Source organism: Haliotis rubra, unplaced genomic scaffold (genome assembly GCF_003918875.1).
Source record: "Haliotis rubra isolate DU_JTF1 unplaced genomic scaffold, ASM391887v1 Scf75, whole genome shotgun sequence".
Lineage (NCBI taxonomy): Eukaryota > Metazoa > Mollusca > Gastropoda > Lepetellida > Haliotidae > Haliotis > Haliotis rubra.
In genome coordinates, this window is record NW_025767468.1 from 2,400,441 (window position 1) to 2,420,935 (window position 20,495).

At 40.5% G+C, this 20,495-nt stretch overlaps 1 protein-coding gene across 1 annotated transcript in view; it reads right to left on the reverse strand.

Annotated features, from left to right (window-relative positions):
* The window catches only part of LOC124260087 (receptor-type tyrosine-protein phosphatase T-like), a 205,708-nt gene that overhangs the window by 70,276 nt on the left and 114,937 nt on the right, over window positions 1-20,495 (reverse strand). Inside the window, 4 exon segments of the mRNA XM_046694336.1 lie at window positions 8,780-8,849; window positions 16,739-16,962; window positions 19,724-19,837; window positions 19,840-19,960. Of these exon segments, the coding sequence (XP_046550292.1) occupies window positions 8,780-8,849; window positions 16,739-16,962; window positions 19,724-19,837; window positions 19,840-19,960 (529 nt within the window).

A 20,495-nucleotide genomic window follows, 5' to 3' on the forward strand; every position in this document is an offset into this window, starting at 1 on the left:
CAATCCGCGATGCCACTCCGATAATGTATTTTTCATAACATGTATGCACTAACATGTATTCTTTAAGACAAACCCGTGAAGATCCGGGTTAGAATTGATCTTCAGTAACCCATGCTTGTCGTAAGAGGAAACTAACGGGATCGGGTGGTCAGTCTCGCTGACTTGGTTGACACATGTCATCGTATCCCAGTTGGGGAGATCGATGTTCATGCTGTTGGTCTCTGGATTGTCTAGTCCAGACTCGGTTATTTACAGACAGCCGCCGTAAGGATGGAATATTGCTGAGTGCGGCGTAAAAATAAACTCACTCACTCACTCCTTGAGAGTATGTAACGGTAAAGTGACGAGAAAGCCATTGTCTACGCTACTGAATGATCACAACACTTCCATCGTCTATTAAGCCTTGGTAGCGAATGGGCCCTGCTTATTTATGAAAATAATAATTAATGAAGATCAGCCGATCCTGCATTAATTTGAATAGTATACAATGATGATATTTTGCTTTTTGTGTTTCAGACATTTTGATTGACAAATGAATAAAGAAAAAACATAAATCACCACAACTGATTTCAGATGAGTTATTTATTTACTTTTCTAATAAGGTGCAACTTGTTGAAGGCTATCTTTTAAATGTTACATATGTTCCACTGACCGAATAACTAAAATCCTGGCAATTAAAAACTGAAAAGTATTTCTTAAAATTTTTGATAAAAATTGCGCAATGATCAAACTGAGTTGAAAGCCAGGGTTTGCAAGCGAAAAAATATACGTTTAATCGTTTACGGAAAAAGACATATTGCAAAAATTGAAACACGAAATTTCAATTTGAGATTAACCTGCCATATTTATTGAACTAGAATTAGGTGCATTAGCTACTGGACATTTTGCGCATGCGTGTGTGTCCTGATGAGGATTGAGATCCCGGTGATGGGGAGAAGGCATGTACGCCGCCTTGGGAGACTCAACTTTAGGGAAAGCCATCTGCATCTGCCTTGTTTTAGAAGAAAATAACGAGGAGAAAATTCAATTTCAAATTGAACTGGATTGTTCAAATTGGTCGACGGATGAAGGAGGGATTCAGTCAACACGAAAATGTCGTTTTTCTGGAAAATGATTGAATATCCGCGAAAATGGTGAAATAGGTTCCTTAAAGTGCTACTATTGAGACTATTGGATTTGTGTCATATGAAATAATAAGACAATGATTATAATGAAAGAGATAAAATCCACGTTGACAGTGGCACTGTTTACAAAAATTCATGCGATAGTGATCAAATTTCAATTCCTCGCTGTGTAAATGTGAACAACTTCAATTTCCTAAATTACTATTAGCGTTATCAAATAGGAATAAATAGAACCGGAAAGAAATACCCAAACGGGATTGAATCACATCCGGTACATCGTTTGGCGAAATGATTACTAATTTCAGGTTTTATTGACACAGTATTAAAACTTCTTGATCCTAAAACACAGCCTTTCTTGTGTTTCACTCCAGTGTGCAATGTATTCGTGTCAGCAACGCTTTCCTTGTGCAATTACACTTCAAACACATTTTAAGGTAACGTCTTTATCTTCATCAACCGAACCTTTCAAGTGTCATGACAGGCTATTATTGCGGTAACAAACCATTGTAATCCCAGGAATGCCTTTCCAACCTCCATCAGGCCGTATTAACTACATAATTATATAAGCATTGGCTGTGTGATGACATCCTGTTCATGCAGCAATACTATCGTTCAGCTTTTTCCCTAGTTCATTGAACTCGCACTGGAAACTTCTTGCTTGTCTTATTTAAATTTAAATTTAAATTTAATTTTTTTTAAGGTGATGTTGGGTATCGCTGTCTGGTGATTCGATACAGCACTGTCTTGTTTGGTTGTATGGTTTATATAAAACAGAGCGGGTAACTTGAGTTGATAAACTCTCAGGAATTTGTTGTTTGACGTCGCTTTCTTTTAGCTAGATAACGCAGAATGTACACAACCTAGTGAGTGACATCATGAGCACTCATCTACGCAGCTGGAATACGATGACCGGCATCAACCAGGTAACCCTGACCGTTCTGTCCTTCCAATCACCTCGTACCTTAAGTCTAATTGCTGGGGACTTATAGGCCTACTCTGGTGCACGCTAAGTGAGATGAAGTCCACAGGTGGCACAGCTGCGTATGCTGACTGGACTAAGGGATGTAACTCTGGTTTGCTCTTGCCCCAGTAACCAGTAAAAAGGATGAGTGAGTGAGTTTGGATTTTCGCCGCTTTTAGCAATATTCCAGAAATTTCGCGGCGGGAGACTACACAAATGGGCTTTACACATTGTACCAATGTGGGAAATCGAACCCGGGTCTTCGGCGTGACGAGCAAACGCTTTAACCACTTGGCTACCCCACTGCCCCGTTAAAAGGATGAACACCTATGGTATGGCTATGTAGAATATAGACTTTCTTCGGTTATTTAAGAGTCAAATTTACATTGCAGACGAATGAAAGTTAGGGTATATGGAGAATTACAGACATATAGAATAGCAGAGATGTGATAATTGGGATACGATGACACGTGTCAACCAAGTCGGTGAGCATAACCACCCGATCCCGTTAGTCGCCGCTTACAAGCATGGGTTGTGAAGACCAATTCTAACCGGGATCATCACGGGTGTAATAACCGGTGGACACAACGGTGTGTTTGACTGTACATTAAAGGAACACAAGGCTGACGAAGCATTGTTTTCATGTGTCTGCCTCGTTATGTCCTGATAATGCACAGTAACGAGTTCTCTGTCGCACTTATGGTACGGCCATAAACCACTGGGCGCATATACGCCGCCAGTAACACTCAGACCAATGAGGCGAACTGTCTGCGGTCCATTTCCCCAGGATATACATATGTCCTACAGGTGATCAAATCGCAATCTGGCATTAGACAAGAGCGTTTAGTAGTGTCTTACATCTCGTCACGCCAGACTGTTGATTATTCCTGGATTACATAGAGACGCGACTCGCCTTTATAATGTTACATTGTAAGAGGCTACGTAAGACTTGCTCGGCGTCCATGAATTTCCATAAAGAATGGGCAAGATGTGGTTGGTTGTTGTTTTAAGCCGCACTCGGAAATATTCCGAAATTCAAAATGACAACGGTCTGTCAGGGATCGAGTCTGGACCAGCCAGCCAGTGATTGACATGATGAGCATCGATTTACGCAATAGGGATAATGTCACTTGCATTTAACAATCAGTCAGTCTGACCACCTGATCCCGTTAGTAACATCTTTACAGTGTGGCAGTCCTATATCATACTATTTTCCCTTCCGCTTAGCCCTATCTATAATGCAAAACTCATAACTGAAGCAGGTCTTGTTTTTTCCGCAGGTTCACGAATGTCCCTTCTCAACAAGACTACTTTTCATTTGTTTCAATCAAAATTATATATACTGAAAGCCATTAAAAACGCAATTGGTATTTGTTGTCCTGAAACTTACAAGAGTTCTATTGAAGATTTTTTCCTGCGATACACAGGATGTAGGGATAAAAGGCTGTTATTCTGGCCCATTTCGAGTTCGAGTGCCGGAGCATTCCTCTCACATGAACTGTGATACTTAAAACTGAACCTTTGCCATTTCTCGTAAACACAACCACATTCATGAAACACGTTGTGCACATGCATTACCTGCACCCAGGCCCTGTAAAAGCACAAGGAATTGTGGAACTCAATCACTTTGAGAAAATGCCACACTTGACACAAGACGAAAGGAATCAGGTTATCGGTATGGTCAGCCAAGGTGCTTCAGATGTGATGATTGCCAGGCACTTTCATGTGCATCCATCCACTGTAAGTCGACTCAGACAACGTTTTCGGGCTACCGGAAGTGTTGCTGATCGTCCGCGACCTGGTGCACTACCTGTGATAACAGCTCGACAAAACCGCAATATCCGAGTTTCACACTTGCGAAATCGGTTCCAAACAGCTGATGATTAGGCAAGGAGGACAATTAGGACAAGTCAACGTCATTTCAGCGCGGAAAAGGTGCAAGGACGCCTTGCTGCCTTCAACATCCGGTGTCGTCACCCGTACCGTGGTCCAACCTTATTGCATCGCCACAGACTTGCCAGACAGCGATGGGCAGCAAATGGGGCCAATCTTGGCAACAGGACATGGCCAGATGTCATTTTTTCAGATGAATCCAGGTTAAACTTATCCTTTGCAGATGGACGTCAACAGATTTATCGACGTAAAGGAGAAAGACTTGCGCCAAACTGTGTCCTTGAACATGATCGTTTTGGAGGGGGTGGTGTCATGATCAGACCACAGACCATCAGAGGCTGCAGACCATCCAACAGCTGTTCCTGAGAAATGTGTGTCTTTCAATGCCCCAAAGACTGCGAGCATGTCTTGCAGCGCACGGTGGACACACACGATATTGACTGCAAGTGACCCCTCCTTTGTGTGATGTCGTTGTTGCGTCACTGGTGTTGTTGTTGACTGGACATTTTCAGATGAAATTATTCACAGATGTTCACTTAAAACATATCTGCCAGTTAGGTTTATATATGTTGAAATTAGTGTGAGTAAAGAAAGTATGAATGTCAAATTGCATTTTTAATGGCTTTCAGTATATTTTCAGAGACTAAGCGTTAGTCTACATGCATGATTTTCTGAAGAAATGTAATTCTGGCCTACACGGGGACATTGTGCAGACGTTGTATGACTTGTGAAATATACCGTTAACTTTCATTATTTAGAGGCCGTAGCCATTCAGTTGAGTATTGCTGAGTAGCATAATGAGTGAGAAATAACTATGGTTTTAAGCAATAACATTTCAGATGTAAGACGCGTGTCAATTCCATGTAGAGTTACCGGCCTTAGAGGTTTGCAGCTTTGGTGAAACGCTCTAGTATCGTCCGGTGCTGACAAATCTTATAAAACATCTGAGAGTGAACCTGGGATTTGAATCCATGACCAGGTTCCTGGAACCCCAAACGGACGCAACTCTGCATGTTCACGTTAATCAGATAGACGCCTAAAGTTTTTACAAAAGTTTTATAATCCTTTCCATATTGAACCGTATTGAACACACACGTAATTTCAATGTGAGTGAGTGAGTGAGTAGAAGGATTTACGCCGCTTTTAGCAATTTTGCATTCATATGAAATTGGCTGTACGCACTGTAAGGAATCAAATACGATTTCATCACTATACTATCCCCTTAAGGGACATTACTTTCTATTTTACTGTCCTCTATTGCGTGTGTATTAGAGAAAATTGAACCAAAGAAATAGTTCGTGCCGTTATGTGCCTCAAGTAACGGAATACCTGCTGTCGTCTTACTGAAAAAACAGCATACATGTATTTCAATATATGCTGACTCGACACTCGCAGGAGAGACTTGCATTTCAGTGCCTTGAAGTCTAATTATAAAAAAGGATGAATACAACACTCTCTTCGCTGAGCACGGTATATACCTACATCAAAGGCCGGTAAAACATAAAGCCAGGAGTTGGCATCTATAAAATTGGCATATTTCTGATTTGACTAAAAAAAGTCACGCTTAAGTAGGAATTAAGAACACTTTTAACGACAACAAAACAAAGAAGTAAACACCAATATTTGTTTGCATTCACGTTTACATATTTTTAGCACGTAACATTGTCCCTTTATATCTGCTGTAGTCACATAAATTACTTCGAGATTAAAACAGTCGATTCCAACAGTGTCGCATTTTTTGACCCACGCAAATATCTCATCGTTGTAGATTAACGAACGTTTGTCATACGATAAGTTTGCAAACATTCTTGCTAGGAAGTTCAGCAAGTTTATGATTACTTTACATTGGGTGAATTCCCAGGCTGAATTGGTTTTCATTAACCCTTATCTTAGATATAATTGAAATGGATCGTGACCCATGATCTGGAAGATTGTGTGTTACCGTACGTACTCTTACAAACACCCTGACTGCAAAGTAAACCGACACTGATTCAATCACGTGAGGGGCGTTTGGGTAGCCTAGTGGTTAAAGCGGTCGCTCGTCACGCCGAAGGCCCGGGTTCGATTCCCCACAAGGACACAATGTGTGAAGCCTATTTCTGGTGTCCCCCGCCGTGATATTGCTGGAATATTGCCAAAAGCGGAGTAAAACCACATTCACTCACTCACTCATTCAATCACGTGACATTGTTTCGCACTGTAGCGAGTGACTGTGATAGAATCATACGGTGAGTGAGTGAGTGCGCGAGTCATATCAGTTTATGCTGCACAACCGGCGCAAGTCTTTGAACTTTATCGAACCTCACGATCACTGCCATGGTGCTGCCAATCCAAACATCATTATCACGGCGATATATGCGATTCGATCTTCGGATCTTGGTACGACCAAGGGAAGCAACTCTTCAGATAATCGCTGCGATTGGACCATATTATTACCCGTTTTGCGCATTAATCTAACTGAGAAGACAAGTAATTGATGAGAACCATCGTGGCCGAGTTCATCCCGATGGCGTATTCCCAATGGCTAGTATTGTTGCCACACTGTAACCATCCCCCTGCAGCCTCCCTGCCAGAAGCATAACTAACCATCATCAAATGTTGCAAGGCCGATTTCCCGACGGGCTCAGTCTGTACTGGAAGACGAATAACACACGTCAGTGCTTCTTTTCACACTGAAGAATTACTCTTCTTTGAGTATAAGAAACCTAATCGCCAGTGAAATGTGTTTTGATTGTAATCGTTACTGAATCACAATCAGGATATTTCTCTTCATATAAATTCACGTATCTCTGCGTTAGCGCAGTTACGTTATTTAACCAGTTTTACTGCCAATGTGAAGAACTGGGTGCCGTTATGGTTTCGTTCTTATTACACTGCAACTGATTTAGATTGACATTTATGATATTAAATAGTCTATCATTACTTCGTGGTTTGCTTCTTCTAGTAATAAATAGTCCCAATGTCCATGAAATCCAACGCTACCTCATAACAATATCACTTAAATGGTTTTTAATGTTTTTCAGATTTTCTTCTATCTCTAAAACGAGTTGGACAAAATCCGGAAACACGTGAAATTTGAATCGAAGCTTGGCAGAGATCGGTCTTTAAGAACGTGAGGCAATGCACGCCATTTCTCAATGAATCGTTATATTGGAGTAATGAAGATATAAATCAAATGCGATTGGCTTAAAATAAAGTCAGATTAAATCCTATTTAAGATAGATGAGATTAAATAATAGTGCTCGAAGTGTTTTTAAAAAGGCTTCAGGCAACCACAATGAGAGTGTATGTGTGTCGAAACAGTCGTAGTTTGCCCCGAGAGACACCTGAGACTCCGGTATTGGTAACAGTTACCATTTGCGAATGGAACGTCGTTACTGAAATACAGCCAAACCCCGTTGTGTCGAACTTTGATAACTACAACTTCGGTTGTCTCGAAGACAAAGTCTGACAGGGGCGGATGGACGATTTTGGAGAGGGGGTGCACATAAATCATGAAGTCATAAGTGCAGTGGTCCATGAACTTTGTGTTATAAGCTGTAGGGGTTTTGGGAGGTTACCAGTCCAAAGGTAAGGGATAAATGCTCCTCAGGGAACATTTTTTCGGAGGACGGGAGGTCGAACCTCCGCACACACACACACACCCTGAATCCGCCCCTGCTTTGTGCCATCGTATTCCTTTTGAGTCATCATTTAGTGTTTGTGTCGAACTTTGGAAGTACTTAAGTAGGTCCCCTCAACGTCGACACAACGGGGTTTACTGTGTAGTATTCCGCTTTCGATAAGCATATGTTTGATCGTTCCACTATACCTAAAACTGTTAACACTTAATATGTCAAGTGATGTCGAATGGTGTTATCAAGTCAAAACATTGTTTACACAACAGTCTCGTTCTTGTTGACTGGGTCCCGTCTTATTGCGCAACTTATTTTACAATAACCAGTCCAGAATTTTGGGACCAATTCATTTAACTGGACACATAATTATTAATCAGTATTATTTGATACATCTAAGCACTTGTATATTGCAACACTACGCTCCTCCTAATCCTTGCAAACATGTCGTGCGGCGTGCTCTGTCGTACAGCAACTCTGACAAACGGAAACCTGGAAACCGTGGAAAACTCAAAACGAGGCTCTCCCGCTGGAAATGTTTGGCGGTCTGGTACGGACTTGGTATTATATCAATTACATTGTGTGTTACAGAACTACACTGAATAAGCGCACAAAACACATAACAGGTGTAACCAGTGTGCCAGATGCATTGTGAATCATTTTAGGACCTCATCAAACAGGGGCAGTCTGTGACGTCTTAGTTAAGGTCATGCTGCCTACACCTCGCCATAAAATAAGAAATACGATGTTATTAAAGTTTAAAATTAGAATTCATTTGTAAATACCATTTTCTTATGAAACAAGGAATTGGAATTCAGTGTAACCATAATTGTTTGCGATGACTATTTTCACTTTAACACGAGAAAATTCGGATCGGCTGAAAAGTAGGTCATTGTCTGAATAGGTTAATGAGACTCATGTTTCGGTTTGTGACAATCCTTATCAAGAGTTGAGCAGTATACTGCTCAAACACATATACAGCATCAGGTTCTTAAGTCGATTAAAATATTATTAACGATTTCAATACTGTTTAAATAAGCCAAGTATGGTTCAACGCAGCTTTGAACAGTATTTCCTATACATGTATATCAGCAGGATGTGGAAGGAAAGATCGAACTGTAGGTTTCATGCGCGTGACTAAGGGAGGCAACTATGCAGACCGAGTTTGGGTCTTAAAAGAGACTTACCACTTTCCTCTGTTCTCTCAGTAATGATTGGGCTTGCCTTCCCTGCCCCGGCGCTATTAACTGCACGAACCTGTAAAATAAATAATAACAGACTTTACTTTGATTACAATAACAAATGCAACGGGTAAATATATCAAATTGTAAAAGTTAACGTACCACCATCCGTCTGCATTGATACATAACCCTGGCTCTATAATAGGTGTTAGACGTGTACAGAGATGCTGTTAAAACTGATAACATTGACAGGGTTAAACCAGATACAAACAAGAGGTTGATGGCGTTAAGGAAAGTCACACACCACACCCAACCAATCCTCAATGAGTAGTTCTATTACAAGTACAGTCTAACACTATTGTGTGGAACTTTCATCTGTCGAACGTACGACATTCTCTTCCCACAGAGGTTACTTGTTATATCTTCCTACGAACCTCTGTTCTAATACGACCCTTTCATGGTGCGAGTGTTCAGGATTCGTGATTGGTTGCAATCAGATTTAGTTGTGCAATCAGCAGCGTTGTTTCAAAAGTGATCATTCGCAAGGTCTCGGTAATTTCCGTATGTTTCGGGAAAACTAGAATCTCTTCCCCGCAAACGTTTCTTCTAGACAGAACTCAGTTATGTAATAGCGGATCAATGGCGTCTCCATCGCCCTCGTTGAAAACGGACAAGCTAGCCATTAAATGTCTTGTGTGTCACATCAACACAAGTCTCCGGCAGAGGAGGAATATTTGTGGCCCCACATTTGCTTGCATTAGTCAAGTTGGATCTAAGTCGATGTAACACGTGTTCTGATTGGATAGAAAGAAGGGAGATAATTTGTGTTGCGATTTTTGGCCGTTAGGGGATTTTACGAGAACCGGGACATATGGCCGTATTAGAACAGAGGTTCGTAGGAAGATATGACAAGTAACCCCTGTGGGAAGAGAATGCGTATTCTTCCTTATTCATGTTTCGATTGTGTCGAACTTCGGATAATTCGACGCCTTTCCGAAGCTCCCTTCAACTTCGACACAACGGTGTTTGACTGTATGGGGTCTTTGGAAACTAACTAAAGACTCGTCCCCACCGGTGACCGGCATACACAAGTGAAGTCGTGAATTCAAGATGGCGTCAAGATTACGGATTCACATTAAACCCTCCCCTGGATCCTTTTCGCAAAGCCATCGTAGCTCGAAGAACGTCGTAAACGTTAAGATTTAGTATACTACGGTTAAAGCGAACGCACTCAAAGGGACCAATAACTTGAGTTCGTTATAACCGGAGTTTGTTGTACGCGTTTTGACTAAAATATGTACCATGTGACAGATTCAAGAACTGTTCATAATGTACGTCAGTTCGTTTTAAGCGTGTCCGTTATAAGCATAGTTTACTGTACATGATAATCGTAGTTCTGAGATCGCTCTGCGGTTCCTCCACGCGATGTCAGCCCGAAGACAATCAATCGTAACTCCTTCACGTTAACGTGCGATCGACGCAGTTCTAAGATTGCTTTGAAAGGTGCTCTGGTACAATCGTCTTTGCACTTCAGTTATCGAGTTGCACCGGTTGTTTAAATATATTCCTTCGTGCGTTATGACGAATCTCTGAAAACAACTCACATAAACATGATGTTCTGGACACCTTTTTCTCCTTGCAGGGCACCGGAATTGTATTTTACATTTTACGACTGTATTGGATTCTATTTCGTGTTGTATTTTCCAACTACAATTTGTTTACACCATCTAACGCTATTGGATCTCCTCGCCAATCATTGTTTTTGCCGTCCATTGACAATCGTTTCTGCCCAAGAGCACTGAACATATTGCACCAAGCCAATAAAGCCTGGAATTGATTTCTGTCGCCAACTGTTGATGTAAATCCTGGTGTCGATGGCTAATAACAGTGTCTTCTGAGATAATTGAAAACATTTCACTAGTCACGTGTTTTAGCTTCACAAATTCAAAAACAAAATTGTTTCATACAAAAAGGACCCTACATTTATTCCGCAAATCTAAACACACTACCCAACTAAATCCTCAGCGTTAAATCCCTTTCTTTATTGAAAAATTGGACCACATCATATCTCCCCTTTATGCAATATTCCAAAAACCAATGTACCACAGTTACAAATCCTACAACCTATAAGGTCCAGTGAGAGTCTCTTAAATGTTTGAATTCATAACAGTTTCCATAAAAGGACAAAAACGCGTTGTTTGTCATGTTAACGGTTACCAAACCTTTTTAAATTGCGCTCCCTGGCGCCAATCGTCTCACTAATTCCTCAAGGCTTACACACAAGACTAAAACATTGAGATGGAGTAGTGAAGGTTAGAAATAAATCGCAGAGCTAATTCTTAGAATCAGGAACCATTCCTACATCGCGACTTTCTGACTGTCCAAAGAGCTTCATCCCGATTTCGAATCTTTTCTTCGTAAGCAGTCGTAATCAAATTATGTCTCAGTCTGTTCAGAACTCGGAGACTCTGTTACCTCCCTGGATCGGTGTAAGGAGCTAGTGAATTTTTTCTCCCTTGCAATGAGGCTGAGTTAATTAAATGCCCCCAACGTCTCGCGAGTGATCATTTTCGTACCAGGTAGACGGTTTCATCGAACCTCCATCGAATAGTAATCTGTTATTTATCTTGGAAGCCTATAAAACTGTCTATCTACTCACGTAATATATTTTGAGGATGAAAGGTGCTTTAAAAAACGACTTCATGCAGTATTAACCGTATTAGATGTGAGATGAGATGTTTTTAAAGTTGCCGGATGTATAATGAACGTGGATGAATAACTATTGGGGCTTACAAGCACGTCTATTGTATCTATTTATCAGAATGGAGTTGTCTGTTTTATTTAAAAAAAACTTCGATTCAAACATTTGCGTTAGAATTTAAGTTGTGACAACATAAGATGTTCTTTACGTTAAAGGGGAAAATCTCCAACTTCAGATTCTTCGAATTCAGTTACTGATGCTAAATGTACATGATAAACTTTGTTTTATAGAAACCATTACATGTAAACCTCCCATCCATCAAATATCAGATTACCCCCGTAACATCGAGGCGTATACTATATGTGAAACATCACTTCCTAAAAATGAAATTGGATCGAGTCTCTGTCAAAGCATTCAAAAATATGTAGGGAAACAGTATAATAAAAACCGCTCAAAAGTCGTCCCTAAACAATCTGTCAAATTCCAAAAACATGAACATAAATATAAAATGTTTGGAAGTTTGTTACAAAATGAATTACCACACATGCATTATTAAATCTCGTTAAAATCGTATAGCTCACTCCGTCATGATACGTGGTAATCTCCATTGGAGAACGTCTCAGGTGAACGTTTTAATCAGCATTCAGAAAAGTACATCTGACATCTGTATCTGTAAACGAACACAATCGGGTTGTTCCGAATGCAAAAGTATAAACCCGCCATTTAATAATGTTCTTCAGTGCGCACACACATACATCCAAAAGAGACATATATTTAAAATTAGAAAGAAATTCTTACTGCAAAATATTACAACTTTCATCTTTCACCATAAAAAATGGTCTGGTATCATTAATTCAATCACATGCCACTGGTATCACTTAAGATACGTCATCATCTCTTCTGAAACCCTCCAGAATCCCCGTATGCCGTGCAGTGGTGTAAATACAACTGATTCAGCGTCAGGAGGCATAGGAAGGGGACAATTAGTACCTATCTCCCCATTTCCCTGTTATTCAGGTGCCCAGGCATCAGCAAAGCTACACCCGGGGACATAATTATATCCTGTGTGTCCCACATCAAAGGGAAAGCTGGCCCACTAACGATCTGGCTTAGAGTTGAACATGTTCGACGACAGAAAAATGCATCGTTTCTTTTGATATGAATCGGAGCAAGATGTATTTAGGCTAAAATTATCTGCAAAATATGTACTTATTTGCATCAAACAGAAGTGAAAATATATGTAGGAGATGCGATGATATGATATTTTTTGTTGTTAAAAGTATTATTTTGATTTTTATATTGTTGCGTGGAAAAGAGTTTTTTTAAAGATATTTTTAAAATATTCCATTTGACAGTCCAAGAGTCGCTATAACGTTTTGGGCATAGAAAGTGTTCTGTTAGATGTTCGTCCGTTTCATGAAATACTCCCGACCCCCAAACGGAATTTGCACCGTTATTGTAGATATAGATGGGAGTAATTCTTCGCAAATTCGGAATTGATAATTTTATATAAGTAGGAACGTCAGAGGCACATATTGTAGAAAGATCTTCAAAACGGCGTGTTGACAAAAACGTTTAAAAGTCTCCTTGGAAGTGTTTGATCGGAACTTTTCCTTAAGAAGTATCCCTAAATATAATATACGTTTGCACGATCGTATTGGATGAGAATTTTTAAGAAAATCCTCCAAAAAGAACATCAAGCAAAATTACATGGTCAATGAGATCAAACTTTAAATTAAACAAAACTTATGAAATACGTCAACAAAATCAAGACGGACAACAGCACGTGCTCAAAAAAGCAACTAGGGCCTAAATTGAAAAATGACCGCAAGTGACTCAGACTGGGGTTTGCATGGTGATGCGCAATCAACTGTACGGGAAATCAGATGTATTACAAAATAATTGCAACGCCTGGGGGTGCGTTTACTTGTTGTATTTAACCGTGCCTCAAGACTGCGTTTTCTGCTGATCGATTTTAGTAAAGTTTATTGAATTCATTCAGGCTAACGGCACCAAGGTCTGTCTAACAGAGCCAAAGCGAACCTGGCAGTGACTCAACCTTCTGTCCGACACGTGCATCGAATTGGGAGGTGCATTTCACCTTAATCACCTTGCTAATAGGATTTTTATATAGACTGATTAATTTGAGCGTTCACTGCAACAAGCGTTAGACAAGAGTTATGCCATTTTACTGGGAATCTAACTCCATTGAAAATAATTAAATTTTACAAGATTAAGCATTATGAATCGGGAAGACGTGTCTTTTTCTTTGAAGATTGTGTTCGGCTTGATGCAGACTTTGATCATCGATGGTTGAATGGGATGCGGAATTTAAATATTTCAAAGGATTAACGACTTAAAGATTAGAGGCCAAACCATCCTTGGTTATATATGGCCATATATTCGTCTTGGATTAATCCTCTATTAAGTTAAGATAAACGTTGTTGAAGTCGAACTCCTTTAAGTCGATGAGACGTTTACGTTCCGGTACAGTTCCAGTATGGTTTTAGGATTGGTAAATCGGTATTCTCGAACTATGGAAATGAACTGTGAAAGCTACAAAAGCCTTTCTAAAATCATAGGGAATCAAGTCAGAGCTTCTACTGGCCACTGGCACGTACACAGAGAACGTGTACGTACGCACGCACGCACGCACGCACGCACGCACGCACGCACGAACATATAAAAACACCACACGTGAACATACAAAAACACTCATGCACACAGACACAAATACGCAAGAAAACACGTCTTCACATCCACACACACACGCACACGCACGTACACACACACGCGCACACACAATATGTATCCATATGGTACATAACAATCATGTTTCAAAGAAATACTTATATATGTCCGGATTCATAACTTTGAGACAGATATTGTATATGCTAAATATTTTTCTATTTATGTTAAAAGAGTTTAAAGAGTTTACAGCATGTGGTATGGTTATCATTTATCAAGGTAAATGGTATTTGTCGTCAATTCGTCAGTTACACAGAGGAAGCCAATCCAGGACTGCTTTCCTTCATAAACTTTAACATTACCGCTCTTTCAAATGTGTTAATAAACACGTCACGTTGTTTCCTATGTGTTAACACTGTCACATAATTCTACGGCTGCAATAATGAAGTATTTCGACATTGCGTCCCTGAGCAGGATCCGCTGATTGTGGCGTCCAATCTGATCATGAAGATATGTCTGTACCACTTAAAACACTGTTCAAACGGCGTAAAACCACACTCACTCACTTCTCGGTATCACATTATCACACAACAAGTAGGGCAGTGGGGTAGCCTCATGGTTAAAGCGTCCGCTCCCTACGCTGAAGGCAAGGGTTCGATTCCGCGCACGGGTACAATGTGTGAAGTCCATTTATGGTGTCCCCCCGCCGTGATATTGCTGGAATATTTCTAAAAGCGGCATAAAACCATACACTCACACAACAAGTCTTTTTCATCCCCAAGTCATTTCCGGGTTAAAATTGGTCTTCAGAAACTCATGCTTGTCGTAAGAGGCGACTAACGGGATTCTGTGGTCAGGCTCGCTGACTTGGTTGACACATGTCATCGTATCCCAGTTGGGGAGATCGATGTTCATGCTGTTGATCACTGGATTATCTGGTCCAGACTCGATTATTTACAGACAGCCGCCGTGAGGCTGGAATATTGCTGAGTGCGGCGTAAAAAATATACTCACTCACTCCTTTGTGAGTATGTAACGGTTAACTGATAATACTGCTGGGTGTGGCGTTAAACAACTGACTGACTGACTGAGGCCGCTTTTAGCAATATGCCAGCAATATTCCAGCAACATCACGGCGGGGGACACCAGAAATGGGCTTCACACATTGTACCCATGTGGGGATTCGAACACGGGTCTTCGGCGTGACGAGCCAACGCTTTAACCACTAGGCTACCCCACCGCCCCGCGTTAAACAACAACCAACTAACCAGCCCAAGTCATTTCAAACAAGCAGATTTCCTATGGATGTAAGCACGATCAGAAGCCGGCAACGAAGCTAAACTAATACAGTTGAAATCTGATTATTCTCTCAGATGTTATCCGTGTTCTGTGATGCAAGAATTCATCTTGATCCTCCCTGCATCGTTCGAATGTCTGTTGACGCGCCAGAGACCCAGACAATTTTGTGGGTCCTGATGCTGAGATAGCTCTCATATCTATCCATTGAAGTTAATTGGCTTGGCATCCGGAAGGATAACATCATGCTTATAGCTTGTAATCAACATCGTATTGTATTGATGTTAATGTATACTTCGTTGCATGATTGTAAATTAACTGTTATGTCTATTGCTGGGTTGTCTCATCTCATCGCTTTCTGTGGTGTCTGTCTGTTTGAAATGTAAATATTTCGTGTAGACACATCATCAATTGCAGTGCTATTATTAAAGTTAGGACATCATTTCATGGTCATACCGTTGTTGCTAGGTAACTGATAAACAACATATTTTTTGTATTGATTGTACATTATCACATCTTGTTCGCAGACAGATGTTATTGGGTAGAAAGAGCATAAATGTCGCAACAAAAAAACACCACTATAACGATGTGTGTTTACGTGCATGTTTGTCCAATACAGCGGACCCTCGTTAATATGGACCCCGTTAATCAGTAGTTATAAGCACAGCCCAGTGATACGAAACTAAAAATATGATACGAAACTAATAATACGAAACTAAAAATATCACTCCTGCTTTGTCTGTTACTTCTGTCAGCTCTTTAATTTATTTGTCGAGGTGATTTAGGTAGAATGGAGTTAAACGTAGGGGTCACGATTGCTGCAGTTACTTAGTGACGTGCATACACGTGCGTATGTGTCACGGTCTTTTCTAGGTCGCCAAAAGCCGATTTTATGTGGCAAGCCAGCTGAGATACCAAACTTAAGTTAAACATGGCTACCCTGCTCAGACACTTCTTGCTCAACAGTTTGTTTTATCCTCATAATCAAGTCGAATTTGAAAACCGAACTCATAATCATAGGTACCTGGCATGACTAAGGGACGCAACTGTGTAAAGCGAAAGGTGTGGCTTTAGATGACTAGGTCATCCTTGCTATCCGGTGATAATGAGAAAAAATTGTATATTTACTTTCATTGTAATGTTCCAATATACGTTTTCTGTGCGCGCGTCTGTGTGTGTGTGCGTGCGTGCGTTTGTGAGTGAGTTTGCTACCTGCAAAAAAGCATAACATCACAAGAAACAACCTTAGGGGCATCAAGGAACAAAACAGAACTATTTACCTGCACTTGGTATTCAGTGAACGGTTTGAGCCCTGTCAGCACAAACTCAACGAACTGGGTAGCCGAGAAGTGCTCAATGCCGTTAGCGTTAGCCGAACCCGCCTCCCAGTACATGATCCTGTATGACGTCACGTTGCCGTTAGCCGGTTTGGGCCGGTTCCACGACAAAGTAATACTTCGAATGTCTCGCTTTCGTACTGACAGGTGGGTTGGTGGACCAGGCACTGCAAAGATAATATATAGTGTTAGTTAGTTTGAATCAGCGCCGCCTTGAACATAATTTCAAACAAGTCAGCTTGCTAGGGAGTGTGTGAGTGAGCGTGTATGCTATTACGCCGTGTTAGCGACATTCCAGCAATATCAGAGCGAGGCTTCACACATCGTACCCATGTGGGGAATCGAACCCAGGTCTTCGGTGTGACGAGCGAACGCTTTAACCACTAGGCTACCCCACTCACGCAACATGTTAAAAGGAAAACCAGAGGCCACAGCAAACCGTCAGTCACTAATAAGCCGAGGGGTGGTGGGGTAGCCTGGTGGTTAAGGCGTTCGCTCGTCACGCCGAAGACCCGGGTTCGATTCCCCATAGGGACACAATGTGTAAAGTCCATTTCTGGTGTCCTCCGCCATGATATAGCTGGAATATTGCTAAAAGCGGCGTAAAACTAAACTCACTCACTCACTAATTACCCGAAAGAATTAATTAAATAGTAAGGCCTTTTACGCGTTAAAAAAGGTAAAAAAAGGGCCTTTTATGCCGCTTTGACCAGTATTGTGATATTCTGTATGAAAGGGAAGCCCACTATGACGCAAGTCTCAGATGTTTCCCACTTTGGTGAAACACTCGAGCATGGTCATTGTGAAATATAAATCATGGTGCATCTGGGACTCAAACACATGAAAACAGGCTTCTGGCACGCTCAAGGGTCACAACTCCGCACAGCTAACTGTAGTGCCTTTGACGAATGGGTCACCCGAGCTCTCAAAACATCCTCGGCTAATAATCGAAACAAATATGCGGGTGTTTTTTCAAGAAACGAAATTAATCGTTCGTATTATCGGAGATAAATCGGTACTGGTCACATGGTTTCTGAACTAATAACATCCACGTGGCGAGGCCTAAACGTACGTATTTCGACGTATTTGGGGGGGAGGGGGCGGTAAGTGTATCTTGTGAAGCATTGTACATTCCGTTAGACTGATGACACATTAGCATTCGTACGTCTATTCATTTACCCCCAAATACGTGGAAATAACACACTTCCACTCTTAACATACATTCGTTATTCATCAATTTGATAGCTCTACATATAGGAGGGCTTGAATAAAACAACAGCATGTTGAAAAAAATACTCAGTCAGTAGTGTAAAATACGTCTCCACGGAATGATAAATATAAATAATTTCCTTGTCTTTATCAAATCGATGTCGAGGGGTATTGTGATACAGTCTTGTGACAATTAGTAAAAGGTAATGGCCTCCGTAGATCATAGCGAGAGCAAAAAAATACATTTCCTGGGGACTCTTCCAAAGCTCTGGTTCTGTCACAGGCCACTACGCACAGATCATAAAAGCTTAAATAAAAGCATGGCTCGGTGCGTAGGCATCATAAACGATTCTGATGAATCTTTTCATAATTCGCACACCAAACAAAGCAAAGTTCAAACCCTTGACAAAAAACAGCTTTTGTTCTCAGTTTGACTATCGATGCGTACGAAATACTATCATGCACTCGCACGTGTGTAATCTACCTGCCACGAGACGAAATTGACAAGGCTTTCAGTGCATACACGCAGCACATTTCCATAATGAATGACTGGAAGTATTGACATTGACAAGGCAGGATTATACTGCACATCAGGTGTGATCCTTTGAAGACACACCGCGTGGCCAGTACCACGTGATCGGTGACTCGACAGTGCACATCTTTAAGATAAACATTTGTTTCATTTGTGAACTTTGATTAATTTCAATTTTTAAAATAGAAAACAGAGTTCGTGATTGAACCATCTGATATTAACACTCTTGTATGATTGCGATGGTTCGAAAATGGTTTCAGTCAGCCGTATGAGCCAGTTCGGAACACAAAATGCAATCATGAAAATATGATTTTTTTAAAAAGTTCAATGGGATTTTTTGGTCTCACGGGGTAACGTCGGTGCAAGAGAAATCAATATAAAGCAGTTAAGTAGGAAATAGTATTAGAACATTAGTATAATTATTAATTCCTGTTAAAGATGTACTCGTTATTTTACAATGCCTATAAGCAATTTAGTTGCATTTAATGGTCTATGGAGAAACTCCAAATTAACGTCAACGATTCAATATCTGTTATGAAAAAGTACTTTTATTCTACAAAATCGATCCCCGGACCAAAATACAAGGTGTGACTGATATTCATCATATCATCATTTTATGTTCCTCTAATTTGACGTAATGGCGACACGCCTATGATATTAATGGTTCGTAGTGAAACTTTGTCATCAATTATACAATAATGATCCTAAATTGGCATTGTTAGCTAACGATCAACTTCATAGAAACCATTTTCAACATCACAGTTTTCCATTTAATAAGTGATCAGGACACAAATTATATTTGTTACCGTACATACTGAAAAAAAGGTAATAGACACTGGTTTGGAAGACTTTGCTTTTGGAAAGGATGAATTGTGTTGTAAATGAACGCTTCCTTGAGATTAGTAACATCAATCTCGAATCATATACAATTCACGGTTAGGACAAATGGATGTGTATTATGAAAACGCATCATCATCATCATCATCATCATAATTTTCATCATCACTGCCTTTGATGTCGCCGTAAATGACTCATAAATAAAACACCTCGCACTCACTTTGGGCAATGTAAATACAAATTCAAGGCTTTTAATCCTATCTAAACAACCCATCTAACACAATCACTGTTTTGAATATTTCATGCGTGAGGCCCACATGTTAAGATCCACAGCTGGCCAGCGCACTTACATGTCTCGGGTGTTGTCAGGCATTGTCTTTCCGAATCCGGACTTAGAAACCCTTTGTTGGTAACATAACGGACTTGAATGCAGTACTGAGTGAATGGACTGAGGTCCCGGATAACCATCATTCTTCCGTCACCCCCGGGGTAGTCCACGTCTTGGTCGTCCCGTCTCCCTGAGGGCTTGTGACACGTACTTTGTACTCCTTCACAAAATCACAATTGAGGTCCTCTGGGAGTGGGTCCTGTGTCGTATAAAAGATATTATAAATAAAGTGCATTTTTAATAATTAGGACAATTGCCTTTCCGTGTTCGACACGGTCGTGGAAGCACTATATTATTATTTGAACACTTTTCTATGTTAGTCATGCTTAAGGTGAAAGGTGACAGATTGACTGCTGTTATTGTATGGTGCTTCCTTCACGCAAAATATACCCACGAGGACTGCTCATTTTAGCACCATGCTGTTAGATGCCCTTCTGCGAGACCCTGGTGAATACATTTGGGTTTTAACATTCAAAAACTATTTTTTCATTTGTGGCAAACCATTTGCGTGAAGCACGCTGATGAAAAATGATTTTTTACCAAACCAGGCTATTCATTTACAAAAAGCTGGTAACACCAACAAAAGATTTTCCGAAAAATCAAAGCCATCTAAAGAAGCATTAACGCAAACATTTTGCATTTCTGATAGTGGCTGTTAACTTTGTTGACTTAAAAATTACCTCCCTTTGTTAGCTGAAACGGTGAGTAATTTATTGAGTTGTAACTGAAATGCT